This window comes from Phaenicophaeus curvirostris, chromosome 4 (genome assembly GCF_032191515.1).
Source record: "Phaenicophaeus curvirostris isolate KB17595 chromosome 4, BPBGC_Pcur_1.0, whole genome shotgun sequence".
Lineage (NCBI taxonomy): Eukaryota > Metazoa > Chordata > Aves > Cuculiformes > Cuculidae > Phaenicophaeus > Phaenicophaeus curvirostris.
The window spans coordinates 48,225,749-48,243,863 of record NC_091395.1 but is presented as its reverse complement, the minus strand read 5'-3'; the positions used below and the strand labels follow the sequence as shown (position 1 = coordinate 48,243,863).

The window sequence follows — 18,115 nt, the reverse complement described above, 5'->3', positions numbered from 1 at the left end:
ACTATACCATCTAATCATTTTTAATTATCACTAGGTTTTCTTGGACTGGACTAGACCAAACCTGAATAAAATGAATAAGAGTAAGTTTTCTTGCTGTATCAGCTCTTGTGTTTCATTCACTTGAGACAGCAAGATCTACATTACTGATAGTTCTTTTGTACAGAAGAGACAATTTTTGTAGGCAATATCCAACTAGCTACTGTCTGGCTACTGTGGATATTCCTGAAGCTGTAGTATAGTGTCGAGGAGCTCAGTGCAAACAAACAACCAAACTGGTCACACTACTTTTTGCCAGAGCTCTGTGCAAGGCTGTGCTGTTAGCAGAACTGAATATACAGGATTTGTTTGCATTGATGACATCACCACAAGACCTTTCACATGACCCTGTAATCATCTAATTGTCAAGCGGCTTGTAAATTCATGCAGTTTAAACATAAACATACAGTTTATGCTCATTCTGGCAAGGTACAAAGGAACTTGATAGTGTAATATGCTTTTACAGTAGATGCATACCTCTTTAAAATTGGATTTTGTTAGCATAACTACTACATTTAAATGCAGTGTGTTGTTTTCAAAAACATCTTTAAATAAAACCCTAGTATATTGTGTGTGAGGACAGAAAAATTGGAAAATAAATTAAAGCTATTACCATATGGCAAATGTAGACAGAAGTAAGAAAATGCACACTAACAAAAAAATCTATGAAATAAAAATGTACATAAAATGTAAAAATTTCTCATCAGTTATCCTATATATTCCACTCTTTCTTAGAAAGTTCCCCACCTGATCATTCTTGAAATGAATTCTGATATGTTTCCTACTTTGTTTATAACATATATTTATGGTTATATAGTAGCAACGGATGAAAGTGCTAAGAACAAATGAAAGAAATACATGAGAGATTTGAAACTGTCTGTATTAATTACAGGCTGTAAAAGTTCCAGCTTTCCAAGAAAAAGCAATTTCCAACTTCCAAAACCTTGCTATTGTTTTCATAAAGAAAAAATCCAAGGAAAGTAAAATAAAAAAACCTTAAAGTTTCAGCATAATGCTTCTGAATAATGTTATCTACAATTAGAAGTCACATAGAATAATTAAATAGAAAAAAGATTCGTTTTACATAAATCAAGAGAGTACAAAAGCACAGCTTTTGTAATTTTGGTAATATTGCAGTTTTACAAACATATTGCATAGTATGTGTAAGAAAATAGTTCCCATCTTTTTATATATTTATATACACAAGAAAATCATCGACATGAAGGTTACAAAATAAAAATGGTTTGCAGACCTTTACTGAGTACTAATTGAACCAATATGATGCTTAAACATCATCTGACTTACATATACATTACATTGATTTTGACAGTGATTTAGAATCTGAAAAATATCCACAAAAATCATACACGGTGTTAGTGATTGAATATCTTAAACATTCTTCACTGAATCCTTCTAGACAATTATGGCTGTCTTCAGCCTGGACTTAATAGCCCTCTACACCAAAAATGGTTTAAAGTGAATTCTGTTATGGAGTCAAACCACTGCTTTGCAAACAAAACAGCATATCTTCAGCTGAAACAAGCAATGTCTTGGCATGTTTTGGAATACGTACTCTTTGTTTTCTTAGAACACCAAAAATCCTCATATGCATGAACAGTAATGTGATTGCACCACACTGACAAAAAACTTAAACCCTGGAAAAAAGTGAACAATCTACAGCTCAAAATGCTGCACAAATCTAAACTATGTTACAATTTCATGTTGTAATTACAACTTGTCATCTCTTCATTCCAACAGAATTAGTAGAAGCAGCAGTGTCATAGTGTTAGATACAATAGAAGTGTCAGTCTTTGGTCTTGTCACCTAACCAATGAATGAACTGCAATACAAAACCATACAGCTAACAGTGCTCAGAGAGTTTGGCTGATGCTTTTATTTTTCCTTTTTTAAACAAGAAAGAGACAGTATCCTATATCACAGCACAGATTTTTTTACAGAAGACAAATCTATTGTATATATTAAATATATGTAACTCATAAGGTCTTCTCATGTATTTTGTTGTTCTCATAAGGATAGCCCTGAAGAAGGAAAACAGCTGCAATGCCATCTTAGTGGTTCCTGTACAAACATTCTAGTACAAAATGAGGCTCTATTTGATACATGTATCCATATGCTATAATAAACTTCAGAGGGATATTTTAATCGCTGATTTTTTTAAAACAACAGCTCGAATATTAACACTTAAAAATATCCTAAGGTCTTTGATATTTCCCTACAATTGTCACAACAGAGTGAGTTGTTAATGGGAGATTCTTGCCTTAACCAGAATAAGAAGTGACATCTCTTCTCTAAAATACACAATCAAAATACTCAGTCAGATAAGAACTCTATCTAGACAAATATCAGCTTGGCCTGAATCATAAGCTATAAGTTAGATATTATAGATGGCCTACAAAGACTGAAATAATTTAGAGACAGGGCCAGGAAGGTGAGAAAAAGAATCTGAAAATTTTCTAAGTCTTTGCACACAATGACATCAGCATTATAAAAACAGTACTGAAATATCACAGATATGGCTCCATGTTTTAATTTGATTGTCACACTGAGATCTTCTAGCTTCCTTCTATTTCAAATGACATCATGGGACTTTTTCTGATATTCTTAGGGCACACTACAAGTGGAAGAGCTCTATTGTTAAGGTTTTCACTATTGCCAGCTCCAAACATTCAAGCACACTCAGTCTGTTTCTCCTTCAATTCAGGAATGATGGCACTGCTTACAGATCATTGATGTTTAGTTTAATGTCTTAGTTCTCCAAATGTGTTGAATTCTTTTTTCCAATACCCTCTGAAATCACATGGGATAGAAAAATTCTCTAAAATAAAAACTGAGATTGTCCCCTTCTTATAGTTGTCAATGGATTTAAAGTAAAATATCAATATAATGAAATTTATCAGAATGTTAAGAAGTTATGCGAATTTGTTATGCTATCTTGTAGGTTGCTGAAGCTCTGCTGAATACTGAATACTTTCTATTTCAGACTGAAGAGACTCCAAGCAAGAAAACCCCGACAGTGAAAAGCTACGTGTGCTAACTGACTTGGTTTTGTTCAGTTCAATGTGCCACTTGCATCTCTGCCCTGAGTTTTCTTCTTACTAAGTGGTAAATGATTCCAGTCTTGCTGTAAAAATGAATCTAGTCATGACATTTTTTTTTTCCTACCTGCATATTCCCACTCAAGTTTGTGTAAATTTTATAAAGGTTAGGTCTTTCCATCCCGTGGGCAGAAATCTTTTTTGTACATATTACAGGTAAGTAATCATGTAAGGTGAAGAGAAAACAAATAAGAAAGTCTCGATGGAAAATTGATTACAAAATATCTGCAAGCCATCCTGTGAGTTTATTTGAGGATGAAAAAAAAAATCTTAGTCTACTTGTGTGCAGTTTGTAAGAAGTCACAGATTAATTCACCAAATAGATTAGTCACTATAACCTGTTTGTTCATCTTTTAAGCAATAAGTGTAGGTAGATGTGTGTAGATAATGAATGCATTTAGATGTGTCCTCATATAGATCTATACTTTTCCTCTTGTAATACTCTTTATCCACGACTTTCACACTACCATTCTATTACTTGTGTTCATAAGAAAAATACATCAACTTCCTTGAAGTTTTATGAGCATATTTTATGGCTACAATGCCTAATGTTTTATTATCAACTCCTTATGTCATTTGTATCTTTCTGCACCTCCTACTAAAAATCCTCAGGCTTCTAATATATTTTCTTTCCAAGTGAAAGAATAAAATTCTTAACAGCCTTCTTTTGAGGAGGTAAAATAATCAATTTTAAATCTTCATTTAACTAGTAGGAAAACAAAGTATAGAATTCCTGTTATGAAGTGAAATTCACACCTCTGAAGAGGGCCAATGGAAAGGCAAGGACTGGTCAAGCCATGGGCATGTGCTGGTCTTGTGCACAGGAGTGAATTTTAACTGAAGTGAAAACAAAATAAATCTTATTAGGTGGTAATAAAAGTACAAAGGTAATCACACTATTAATTTGCTCAATTTCATGTTTTTCACCAAGAAAAAAAAATATTGTGTAGAAATATCCACCTTGCATTATCTCCCCTGACTTTAGAGTTCCCTTGCAAAAGTCATCATTGCATTGGTGGTCTTATATTCATGAGCCTTTAAAGCTACATGCTAAGTGATGTAATTTAAAGGGTAGAACTACAAAGCACACTTACCTCATGTAACCAAGCCATCTTTCGCAATAGGAAACATTTTTATACTGTTTTACATTTTAGGGTTCTGCAAGTTCGAAGATACTCTTCTTAATCAATGTTGTCATAATTTTACTAGCAGCATACCAAAACACTTCTTGGAAGATTCTAAATACCAACCAAGCCAAATAAGTATGAATATTGATACAGGAAAGAAATCCCACATCAAACTTCTCAAAAAAGGAAGTCAGTAGTGAATTCTGAGTGCAAATGGGGCTGCATAATTTAAACACAGACTTGATAATGTCAATGTTATATCAATGTACTTTTTAATATCAAATGTCATTTAATATTTTTTCTATATATTATTATTACTTTGAAAATCTTAGCAGCAGACAATAAACAAAGGAGAATAATAAATGTGAATATCATACCAGTTGTTAGTTCACTTCTTCTCAGCATTAAGTGTTACATTAGTACTAATATTTGTACTGTGTTCAAATTGTAGCAGTTAGACATAGCTAGGAAATGGACAAAATGTAACTTTGAAGATTTTATCTTTTTTTTGCATTTCCCAATTATAAATACCTTGTGAACAGTAATACACTGATCAACAAACATATTTCCCTCCTGACCTTGATATTTTCCAGAAACTGTATGTTCTACTTAAAGCAATCACTTCCCATGCAGTAGCCACAAAAGTACTATATAAGGCCATTCAAATCTGACGAACAAGAGCAGATGTCTTTTTAACTTTTAAAAGGTAATATTGCTCAGGCTTTCCAAAATTTACTTAGTGTACAAAACCCTAGACTTAGTAGACAAAGAGTAACAACATACTTTTAAAGAAACCAAACTCAGGGAGGGATTCTGTCTCTTTTTGTGTTAAAAACCATTTACTTAATTGAATTTAGTAAAGCAAGCATCACACAATGCTTCAAAATTTTAAAATTCAAGGATAAAAGTTTACATCCAAAAGAAAAAAGAATGGAAAATTGTGCTTTCAGACAGAAAAGGTATTTATCACACAGGGGAAACCAATTAATCTCACCATCAGATTCTGGTCAACTTTGTTTGTGTATTGTGTATATATAGATATATATATGTGCAGTTCATATCCAGGTCCTGCAAAAATTCAAAACTATGTGCTTCACTTCATGTAGCAAAGGCACCTGTGTAATTCTCCCTTTTGGACAAAAGATGATATTGTATTCCAGGTTTCCTGATGGAGAATACATTGATTTCTGAATATCTCACTCCTATCTCTGTGTTGAGTGGCAACACAAACCACAAGAGAAGGCAGCACTGTATTCCTGCTTACACTGGAAGAAGTTGCTCTGCAGGCCGTTTGAAGCGTTGAACTCGTCACAAGTGAAACCGAGCAGAACTGTGAAGCAGAGGGATAGTAACAAAAGGCTATTCTGGTGTGAGGATAAATTGGAGTCATTCTAGCTCCACAAGCAGATGTTGCTACTTGATTGACATGTGGAGCCTGCTCCAGCTGGGGATAGGTAAAGTTTACCATTGGGACAGGCGCAGAGCTCATAGATAGTCTGGCGAGGAGCTGAAGAGCTCGGTGAGGAGGAGGAAGGTGAGGAAGAGGAAGAAAAAGAACCCACTGGTAGATTTCCCAGACGAATTGTATCTGCATTTAAAAATATCTACAAGAGGGGAAAAAAAGGAGTAAGTAAATTTCTTTCAGCATTGTGATATAATTTAAAGAAGTATTTTGAGGCAGTCATGAACTTTCTAGAAATATATGTAAAAATAGGAATAATCTATTAGAAATAGTAGAACTATATATTAGAAATAAGGGATTTTTAGAAATAATAAAGCTGTAAACATTTCTTGTTTTAACTCTGTGTAGTTGTAAACCTATTAATACTTATTTCTACAGTATATGCAAATCCCAACACAGTTTATGCAAATACAAACAGTGTCATGCAGAACTATTTTGACAATATGCTTAAATAGACTGAATTTTCACTTGCACATTTTATGATTAAAATTTATTCATTCATGGCAATAGCATACCCTTGCTCTGGAATAATTTGTATTTTAGTAAGTGTAAAGTGATATTAAAGAAATTTCCCCAGTGTGTTTCTGTAAGCAGCTGAAAATATGTGCTGAACTGTGCTAAATTGTAGGGGCTTAATAATAGCTACATCCAGAGAAGAATTAAATAATGGTAGAGAGTCATACATACAAAATAAAGAACTTATTTGACCTAAATGAAGAGGTAAAAAAAATTTCAGGTTAGTCTTGTTAAGAAGGTCATCAAGCTCTTCCCACTTGTTTCTGAACATTGAATATGATTTAAAAATATTTTGTTTTTTTAAATCACCTTCAATTCAAAATAATATGAATCCGTATGACACTGTAGATACCAGTAATGTTCATGAATCTGTATTGAGTTCCACGATATTTACACTTATGTTACATTTTCAGGCTGTTGAATATACAATGTCAAGACATTATGTAACTAAAGCAGAAAACCCCATGTCTTCCACTGGCACAAACAGATGAGTTTCCAGCTGCTTAGAATTTATTTTTATTTATCGAAGGAGAAAGTGAGAGCCAAAGTAAGATTGGCCATTACCTCAGCTACAGACTAGGAATTTGAGAAGATAGGAAATAGTGAGTTTCTTACATACTTGCTAGGGGTTTTTTATGAAGAACTGAAAATCAAGAAGGTCAACTTGATACCATTATTTAGATTAGACTATTATTTAGATTTAGATTATTTAGATTTAGACTAGACATTATGAAGAGTTTCTTCACCATGAGAGTGGTGAGACACTGGAATAGTTTGCCAAGGGAGGTTGTGGATGCCCCATCCCTGGAGGTGTTCAAGGCCAGGTTGGATGGAGCCTTGGGCAGCCTAATCTAGGGGGAGGCATAGCTGCCCATGGCAGGGGGGTTGGAACTGGATGATCTTTAAGGTCCCTTCCAACCCAAATTATTCTATGATTCTGTGAAAAGCAGTGAAGAAGCATACTAAGCCCCTGGTGGAGAGAAATGATGGAGAGCAGGCTGGGGAAAAAAAACCCTAAGATGGCTGGATAAAATCCCATACAAAGGCTGACATGCAGTCATGTTGCTATTCACAGTAGAAGTGTTGTAAATGACCGGAATCATTGAAGTAAATACAGGCTGAAAGTAACCCCAAACAATATACCCCTCCTTAAGCGGGAATTTACACAAAAATGGACAGAAAGGGAGAATCTCAGAGGCACAGGTGACATCTGCAAGGCACGATGCCTGTTTTAATTCACATTCTGACTGATAGAGAAATTAATTACAAAACTAAAATGCAACAAATTATCATCTTTGTTCTGTAATTCATGTGACAAAGGAATGATGTATTTACACACACATGAATGCATTACTTTGAAAGTCCAGTATTAGAGACCTGAAATAATTAGGAGTCAAAACCCTGGCAGAAGTAATTTAGATGGAAGAAATGTGGATGGTGTTGGGAACAATTTGGTAATGTTCTGCAAGAATTACAACTGAAAAAAAATATTATACATGTAAAAACAGACAGTCTAGCTAGCAGTAAATGTGAAGGTAACTATAGCAAGCATAGTAAGAAAACAAAATAATAGAGGGGTGGAAAAGAATTTTATAGCAAACTTACAGAAGCTAGGAATCAGTACAATGTAGGAAGTAAACAAATCACGTAATCATCAATCAGTGGAATGACAGACAATAAAATGAATTTTTTCATTTCTTATATCAAGAATAAAATGAATGTTAACAAGTCCACTGCTAATGTAGCAATAGTGGAGTTATCAGTAGTGTTGCATAAAAATCTAGTAGCAATCAACAGTGTAAAGTCTATGTAAGTATGCATATCTTTTGTACTGAATAGTGCTCAGCATAGCTCTGTATTTGGAGAAAGAACAAGTATTGATGTCTGAACATGATTGTGATAAAATACTTTCCATTTCAACAGAAACTCAACAGGATATTAAACAGAAGCCAGTAACGCCATATACTTTTGATTAGAAGCTCTTGATAACTTTTAACAAAAAGATCTCAAAAAAAACTGTGCAGCCTTTTGGAATTTTAATACTGATTTTCAACAAACATTGATATACTTGGAATATGAAAGAAGACAAGAAATGTGTATTTCTAGGATTTTGTTTAAAACAAATGGAAGGATAAGGTATTAGAATATTATATATATGGTGATAAAAGGCACTATCGCAGGAGACACAGAAGTAAGAAAATTCAACAACAATACAAAATTAGCGATTTGTACTTTTGACTGAGTGTGTGACTGGACATGTTAGCAGTTTAATTTTAGTGGTGACGGGGAAAGAGCATGAGAAATGTGTAAATTAAAATTAATTGGTTTCTAAAAGACATCTGATTCAAACAAGAATTAACTTGGAAAACATCAGAGGGTATGTGTGTCAGATAAGGCTAGTTTAAAATCTCTTGAACTTTGTTATCTTTTTTTCTAGGAGTTCAGTATTTTATGTATTTGTTTATATCAGGACACCTATGCTTCTGCAACCCCTCATTGCAGATGTTCTGTAGTGTACTGCCCTAGGACTTTAATCCAGAGAACCTTACTGCAGTGTGCATTACAATACAATATAGCTCAATTATTCTGCTCATTAAATTAAACAACCTTTTTAAGCACAGCTGTTCATGCTTTTCCACTGCTGCTTACAAATTTCACACTGTGATGTAGATCAGTTCAGGTTTTTCTGGTGTGGTTATCTTGACTGGTAGCTGACAGGTCCTGTCTCAGCATGCAGCCCAGAGCATCTGGTGAGCAATGTGTGTCTGAGAAAAAACTGAAGTGGGCTCTTTGTGAGGGTGCATTTGCTGTGGTGAGTCTAACAAGCTCCATTTCTTTGCAGAAAGCTGGCAAGGTTGTACAATTTAAACAGAATCCTATAGCTAATCCCTGGGAAAGCCAGAGATGAAAAGAATTAATAAAGACTGCTTAAAGCCAGCATTAAAATCTACTCTGTACACATGCTGTCAAGGTTATAAATAAAAGGCTAAATTTACAGATGCAACACTGCTATGTTTTGGTTAAGCAAGAGTCCAAATATATCATCATAGTAGCCCAATACATAAAGAATTTGAGAGGAACATAGTCTATGTTTGAGGATATACCATCTTACCTCCTGTTGTCAGCTAAAAACTTAAATTCATGGCTGAAAAGTCCTCCAACATCCATAAAACACAAACTACTTATCATTTAGTGTCTGATGTTATGGGGTATTTAAAGAGGAGAGATGAAGGGGCAAGACAAAAAACTGAACAGTATTATACTCCCTGGGGACACTGCTGCTAGATGACACTAGTTAAAAAGCCAGTAGGTATGGTCTTTCTCTAATCTTTGGTGCTGTGAAAGATACAAGATATTCCGTTTAATACTTCATATGTATCAAGGCCATGCAAGCCAGTCATGCCCCTTCTGAGGGCATTTATCCGTTGTTGAAACACCAAACATTTATGCATTGTTTAAACATTGTAGGAAACTGACTGAGTACTTGCAAAATGGAAAAGGCAGCAGCTACTGAAAAATGCTATTTCACATCAGACAGCTAAACACTGAGCAACATCATTCCCTTTAAACACCTCAGTTTTAGAAAACCTAGGTCACTGCTTTGTCTTGTGCATTTTAGTGCTAAGTGGAGCTGATTCCTGACTAATAAAAATAGCAAAGTGAATCAGCCTGTAGGGTATATTGTAGGAATGGAAAAATTGTACTCTTTTATATACATTTTTACAAACAGAGTTCTGCAAGTCATCTCCTCATTAGCCTGTGTTGCTGAACAGTGAGAGGGAAAAGGAGATGAAGGCAAGCTAGAAAATATAGCTTATCTGCAAACCAAAGAATTACATTGAAGAAGACAACTTTCAAGGGACAAGATACAGGCATGAAGTAAATATCAAATATTCCTACAAGACATTTTACACTGAGATGTAAGCCTGCCGTGTATAAAAGTTCTCACTGAGCCCTTGACTATGTCTTTTCGAGAGAGGAGATGATAGGCTAAGTTGATAAAGCTAAATGAAAGAATTAGGATTTATAAATATTGAAGGGTTTTATGTATTCACATACAGTTTTATTAGACAGACAGTTCAACAGAGCTGCAAAAAAAAGCATATTTCAGGGCTTGTGCAGGTAAGAAATGTCAGAAATGTCAGTGTGGAAGAAAAGAAAGCAAGCTGAAAGGGTAGTGTTCATGAACCAGTGTGGGGACACAGTGTAATGATATCACACTAAACAAACCTTTTGGATTCCCTTAGGCTCTTTGGAATTAATCTGAATTATAGCAATGCAAGATTTTGTCTAGTCTTTTTGCTCTTCTACATATCCTATCAGAAGCATACACACAAATAGGATTATACAGATTAGGTAACTAGACTCAGCTAGATAATCTTTATATGCCCATATGTTTTAGTATTCAAGGTGAAGATGAACTACAGGATAAACAGTTTAATTTTCAGTACTTTAGTTCATGTGGGAAATTTGTTCTAACACTTAGCTTTGCTTTTGACCTTTGTTTTAAAGCTGTTCACCTAAACTAGCCTTCATTAAATCTGAAATGTAGTTCTGAGAAAAAGAAAAAAAATCATACAAACCTAATGAAAATTAAAATTTTAACTTGATAGCCTTTATACTGTAAAATCTAAGCATATGCTGGCAAAATATTTAGAATCATATTTGTAATAATGAATAACAGTACTGAGGAAATGTTGAACAGTAAAATGAATGTAATGACAAGGACGAAACTGAACATTTGGTTTATTCAGAGAAGACAAAAAGATCTAGTACAACCTGTCAATTGAAAATGTATTCTCTACAGGAATAGGAGTAGTTGACCACAAGACAAATGAGACCTTTAGACCAAAGCATAGTCTGGTGTAGTAAACGTTCTCTTTCTAAAGATTATACCAAATACACATGGACAAAGCGACCCTGGCAAGCCTCTGCTTTTAACATTACTCCCATTCCCAATTCCATGTTATGCCTGAAGTAATGACAGTTGACTGTAATCTGAAAACTAAAATTTTTATATGTTAACATATGTATATACAATGTATATAACATTGTACATTAGTGAAGTGTACAGTCCCTGATTGAATGGAAAAATTTATGTTTTGACTCTTTGTACTGAAGTGGTGTTTATGAGAGCCATGTTTCATTTTAAGTTGATGTTTTTGTAAATTCATGTTAAATAAACAAAAAACATATATTGTAACTTCTGTGTTATAACCCCAGTGCAATTTATATGGACGGTTACAGAAGCAGAAACTTTCTGATGTATTTATTCTTCCCATTAAGAAAATATTTTTTAGGGATGACCAAATGGGACTGCTGAGGAAGTTGCAGTAGAAGTTTACAAGCTCCAGTGTTTATGGAATGCCAGTGGTAGCCTTGTACACAAAAGTTCCCAGAATCACATTCTACATGATATCAGAAATCTGTGCAAATTCAGTTAATCAGGACACAGATGTAGCTTGTTTGATTTTTATGTGTTCAGCCTAGAAAAGGATATGTATTTGGAATATTTGTGCTTAGTCTATGAAGTATAAAAACTTATCACTCGATTACCATTCAAATCAGAACTAGATTAAAATGTGATATTAGATAATTGTTTTATTTCTATAATAAATTATTTATTATCACTTCTTTTCCTCTTTCTAATAAAATGGCTTATAGTGTTGGCCTTCAAAATTTGCCAATGAACAAACTTTTAAAAGATGGGTGTTGTCAGTTGAAAACCTTTGATTTTGTGTCTTAGCAGCACTGTATTTTGGTTGTTGACTTCTACATAAAAGTGCTTTCTACTATAAATTGACTCACACATACATTTTTTTTTAAGCTGAAAATGAAAGGTTTGGCTTAAAAATAGCATGGCATATTAATAATTTTAAATATCTATGAAAACATCCTAATACAGTTCTTGAAACCAATAATTAAAAAAAAAATTGCAGAAAAAAATCACTTCATTTCACTAATCTCTTTCTTTCCAGACAACAGTAACAAGTCAACTGGTTAATACCATGGCAAAGGGCTTTGTAAACAAAATGCAGCACGCATTTATTAAGACAGTTTTTGGTGAATAAACGGTAGATTTTAAGCTCTAGAGCCTGCCATTTTTTATTGAAATCACTTCATCCATGACAAACATTTAATTAAATGTTTGTAAGCACTTAATCTCAGACAAAAAAATAACTTGGCTGAATTGAACTAATCTAGAAAATGTTGCTGCATTTGAACAGGCCTTCCTGCATAGTTATGGCACACAGCTCCCAGAACAAGGTAATTCCATTTTAGTGTATTCAGATAATTGAATAAAAGCCTTTTTTTCCTGTTTCAGAATATAAAAAACATTGACAAAACCCCCACGGAAAATAAAGCTTTAAAATTTTACTGGTTGTTGGGCTTACAAGGGAAGATTACTTCATTTTTTTTAAGTATTAATCTCTGTCTTAAACACATCTCCTGGAATTAAAGAACTGAATAGGATTATAGATAAAATATTAGTACTACATGCATTTGTCAGTCGCTACAAAATAATCTTGGAGATTTGCTTTATAACCTGTGTTGTGCTAAAATAGTAAATAGAAACTTGACCACTGTCTGCTACATTGATTTGAGTAAAGTTTCTTGAAGAGTAATGGACCTTTTTAATGAAGCATCTGTAATCCTCATTGAAGGATCAGCCTCATTATGATAGAAATGACCAAATACAGTCTATGAACAATGCTATGAATGAGTGTAATTTGACAGGGAAGTACATGAGCATAAAGCAGTAAAAAGGGACAAAGTTCATAGACAGGGTGACTAATATAAATGTTTGTAAAAACAAGAAACCCCTGTGTGTCTTTCTCTTGTTCTTTACTTTGTGTTTGATAGTCAATGGGATGCAATGAAAATGCAGAGCCTAGCTTACATAGAAGCCGCTTGCAAAAATACATAGCAACTGCACAAATCTCTTAAGGGCTGAGGCTAGTTAGCAGCCTTCTCCTTCAGAGGGTGATGTATTGTCATAGCCATTAAAATCAGTCGTTAGACCAATGAGTGGACAGCAACAAATAATTCTTTTAGCTTGTTATTATTAGTAATGACATTGTGCTTTACAGACTGAGCTCCATAGGGATGTAACAACGTAGATCGTATAAACAAATGTGGTCACGACAACGTTCTCTTGAAAGAACTCTTACATATGCCCTGTTTTCATCCAATATGGCCCCCAAATGAGAGCAATTAGCTTCTAAAAGTCCCCCTAAGAAGCAGTGTTATATAATAGACCTGGAAACTAAGATAAAAGTCATAAAGCAAGATAAGGAAAGAAAATATGTTATTAAAATTGGCTGTGAATTAGATTTGGTGCATTTGATGAGACAAGAAATTGTGCAGTGTGATAGAGCACAGTGCTTTATTAAAGTTATCTAGATGACTTTAAGGGTATCCTCTATTGTGATGCGTTAGACAACCCTTCCGGCTCACTTCACAAGACAAGAGAAGACAGAAAACTTCAGCTCCATGATGCAGTAGAAAAAAAAAAAGTATTAATATTGTTAATGTATCATTACTACTGTATTACAACAATTATTATTAATTTATGTGATGTATGTACAAGTACAATGCTAGTGTTAGATCAGGTTACTTGAGGTTAGGTTAGCTTAGAGTAGGTTAGGTCAGGTCAGGTGTAAACATCAACTCAATGCTGAAATTGACTAAAAATGCTCTAGTTGGAAATATGTATTGTTGTTAAGCAAGGCATATATGATAACGTGTTTCAGATTTATTTCTAACATATTTTTATGCCTAGCAAAATCTACTATGTACAGAATTCAAAATTAGTCTGTACTTTTGCTTTGTGTTTTTATCTGAAAGGAGTCAACTAGTTGTCACCTTGCTGAATTTCTAGACAAGAAATGTTCTTTTTCTCTTTATGTTAACCAAAATATTCGGCTTGAGCCTGGAGATTCCCATTTCATTTTCCTTGTATATGATTGCTACTTTAAACTAGCAGTTATGTTTTATTTATAGAATAATACATAGTTCACAATTAAATGCCAAGCTATAATTGAATCAAAGGATTCTGCTGGTGCCTCAGCTCACAAGGGTGCAGATCAAGAGCTTTATAAAGGGCAGTAGAATCTGAGTTTAAATTAGAGCCCCCAGTATTCAGCATTATAATTTGTAATAGGGCTAAAAGGATTATTATAATATGGCAGTAAATAAAAAGAAAATGTATCAAACAGCAGAATACAAAATGCTTGCAGAGGCTTTCAGTTTATGATGTGGAAGGCTAAAGATTATATTGCAAGAGAAATGAGGCTAGAGAAAAAGTATTTCATAACATGTTTATATTTTTTTTAAAAAATCCTGAAATTATTCTTAGGTAAAATATATGTTTCATAATTGTCCACAGTAAATTCATAATATTCTTCTACATGGCTATAACTGGTTGATTCCAGATGCCACATAGTTATTTTCTGGCACAATAGGGCAAGAATCATGCTATAGAAGGAGAATATTAGTCCACATACCGGTGTTTTTTAAAAATAAGCTTACAAATATTAACAATTAAACTTAGTGAACCAGAGTGAGAATAATACTAAAACCTTGTCCTTTTTCTAGTACAAAATGTCATCATAGAAGTGGATCACAGACCCAATTCACAAAGACAACATTCTTTTATTTGTGAAAGAAACCTGACTGATAAACCATACATTTTTAGACTAAAATGGGGATTATTTTTGACATAGATACTTTATTTTGGTTTAGAATATGTTTTCCTAAAAATGACTAATGATAAACCTTATACTTTTTCCATATTCTCTGCTAATCTATGGTGCATCTTTTGGGCTGCAAGAAAGGACACCAATCAATAATTTGCTACGCAGACATTTTATCCATCAGGTTAAGGCTGTAATTAGGTCAGCAGTTTCCTAATGCGGACATTGTAACTTTGCACAACTGGTGATGCTGTGGAAGCTCATGCTTATGCCTTCCAAAGGGTTTCTGCATTTTCCTCTGACCTTCCCTAGTGCACAAAATAAAATAGTGAACTGTAAAGGCATTGTTCAGACCTCGGGATGTAATTTCTCTGTTGATTTAGGGCACAGTTCTTTACAGATCTTACTGGAATTTCAAGTAATCAGGAGATAATTAGACACTTTGAAATTTGTTAGATGTATGTATACAGAACAAATCCTTGGGAAAGAGTGGGTAAATACTGGAAGCTTGATTTCTGATTATCAATCTAACATCTGCATGGGAAATCACAGATATGTAAAGTCTTACTTACCATGTAGGGGAATATAATGATTTTTAATATGAAGTTTAGCAAAGTCTGCTTTACATTGTCATATTTTTTCCCACAAAAATTTAATGCTGAATTGAGCTCAGATTCTGAATAATACATAATAGCCATTACAACTTCTACTGGGTCCCCATTCTCAAGGTCCAGCTGAGGTCATATGACATTATTTCCAAAACTCCCTTTTCAATAAGTTATTGTAAACACTTAAGAAATATTAGAAGTCATGGAATAAGCTCACAGTGCTGATACAGGCAAAAATGCCAATGAACCCACAGATATTTGTACAAAGCATCATGGAGATGCACAATGCTAAATGGAGATGTTATAGATACAACCACTACTTCAGGGATCATGGGAGACTGAAGAAAGGTAATAGCTTCTATGTTGATTTTATTTCTTTTTTTTTCATTTGAATGTTACTTTTTCCTTGTGGCAATATCATGAAGGGAAGTAACACAGAAATACATTACAGCTGAAAAAAAAAATGTTAGTAAATGTAGGAAACATATCAGATTGGGACAGGAAGGTATTGAAGGAGGGGAAGCAAGAAAGGTTACAGGAAGCTGTAGCCCCTGAAATAAAAATATCCTTTGAAAGGACAAGGATGAGGGAATCTATTAGAAGAGCATTCAATTGTCCCTATTGCTGTGTCTGCAACTTTAGGAGATAGTAGTAAAGACTTCATATTTCAAGAGGTGGTAAGTAAAGATGAGATACTGTGGGAAGAGCTGGCTGTTGGAGAAACTCAGAAATGAGATGGGACATGTGGTATATAAATATTTGGTGCTCTGAATCAAGAAAATATTGTGCTTTAATTATGCAGGACAAACACTTGCATCAATAGAAAAATATTATTGAAGTGGGTCTTTGATACAGTATATGGCCAAAAATCTTCCTATCTGCATTATAATGCAAAGAACGTGCATTGCAAAGGATTATCTGTCACAGATGTGAATGCCAGTTTTGTTCATTGTTGTTTATTTGGATAGTGTGTAAATTATCTGGAAATATTTGGTAGAAAATACAAACATATGTGGCAAAAAATTTCTAAAGACCTCCACTCCCAGTTAGATATTTACATTAAATAAATGGTTTTGCAAAAATGCTGTAACCTGGCAAGCGCCACTAAGAACAATTTGAAAATCTATCTGTTTCTCCCAATTTCTTAATAGGAGTCTGAGAGCCTTTGATAGCCTTGCACAATTGTCATTAATGTTACGTTCTTTTTAGGACTGAACAAGAAAGGAGTCTCATACCAGTAATCTTTGATGTATTTTTACAATACGTGGATTGCCAGCCAAACTAGTGACCTAATGCAAAATTGTTTTCACATGTTCATACAGGTTTATAGATAAAGAATCTGTGCCAAAATCTTTATATATAGAGCTGTTCACTGATCGTTTCTCTACCAGCTGAACTTACCTCCCCTTCTGTGGATTGTAAGTGCAGTTCTTTCCTACAGGTAGCCTTTAAGTCTCCTGCAGCTGCATTGACTTGCACTCCTCTGGGTGCTTCCATCACCAAAGATCTAGTAGGAGATTCAAGTCTGAAAGACAAAAACAACTACTGAGAAAATAAATCCACTGAATCAAATCACTAAAACCCCCACAGCCTCAACATCTCCAATGCATGTAGATATAAATTTATTTCAAAATCTAAAGAAGTAAAAAGTATATGTTTATTTCTATTTTAGATAGCATTTAATCATAAACTGATACAACGTTGTATGTTTGGTGATGCTTTCTGGCATTAGTATCTAATTGACCTTGCTAATACTGAAATTTAAGCAATATTCTATACACCTTTGTGAGTGCTTCTATTATGACAAGTTAATAGCTAAAGTTTGCTTAGCAACTGATGATTAATGTTCATGTAAATAAAAAGAAAATAAAACACTTCAAAAGTTTTAAATAATGATGTAACACTGATCAGAATGACTTAGTCTTCATAGGCTCATTTGTATTTCAGGTAAGGGTAACAGCATCTACTATGAAGGAGAGGAAAAGAAAATCTGTTATGTCTCTATGATTGTGATTTTTTTCTGTTCTGCAAAACAATCTTTATGCTCTTTAACCCTACTGCAACAGGCTTAAGAAGCATGTCCTTGGGTCTTGGCATCTTTCCTAAAAGCAGCTATTGTTGTCCTACTCCTGTTAGTCTTTCCATTTCTGTCTACTCTATACTCAAGATCCTCCATCAGCTTTACTGTAAAACTATGATACTTTCTTATCTATGTCATCTCTTGGTATTGTATAGGTTTCTCTTGAAAGGGAAGTATTAATGCAAGGTTTTCGTAGCGGTCATGCTCACACACTGAATAGGAAAGGTGATTGGCTGAAAACTGTATTGAACTAGAAACCAAAGATTTAGATTATTGTTGTGTTCAGCTTTAGGTTTATTGCATACCCTCTTTTAAGAATGAGATGCATCTTTTAATCTATTTATATCCCAATAATATAATGACAGAACACAGTTCTACTTTACCTGAACAAAGGCTTTTTGTAAGACGAAATATATTAATGACAGGAATGACTAAATGAGTAGCTTGAAGAAAACAACCTATTTCTCTTTTCAA

At 34.0% G+C, this 18,115-nt stretch overlaps 1 protein-coding gene across 3 annotated transcripts in view; it reads right to left on the bottom strand.

Moving 5' to 3' along the window:
- Positions 1-5,533: 5,533 nt before the first annotated feature.
- The window catches only part of SGCZ (sarcoglycan zeta), a 419,779-nt gene continuing 407,197 nt past the window's right edge, over positions 5,534-18,115 (bottom strand). For all 3 annotated transcript variants that reach the window (XM_069855985.1, XM_069855983.1, XM_069855986.1), the window contains 2 exons: positions 16,963-17,086; positions 5,534-5,883 (listed from right to left, as the gene is read on the bottom strand). In XM_069855985.1, coding sequence (XP_069712086.1) covers positions 5,671-5,883; positions 16,963-17,086 — 337 coding nt within the window. In that variant the 3' untranslated portion in view covers positions 5,534-5,670. The remainder of the gene's footprint in view (positions 5,884-16,962; positions 17,087-18,115) is intronic.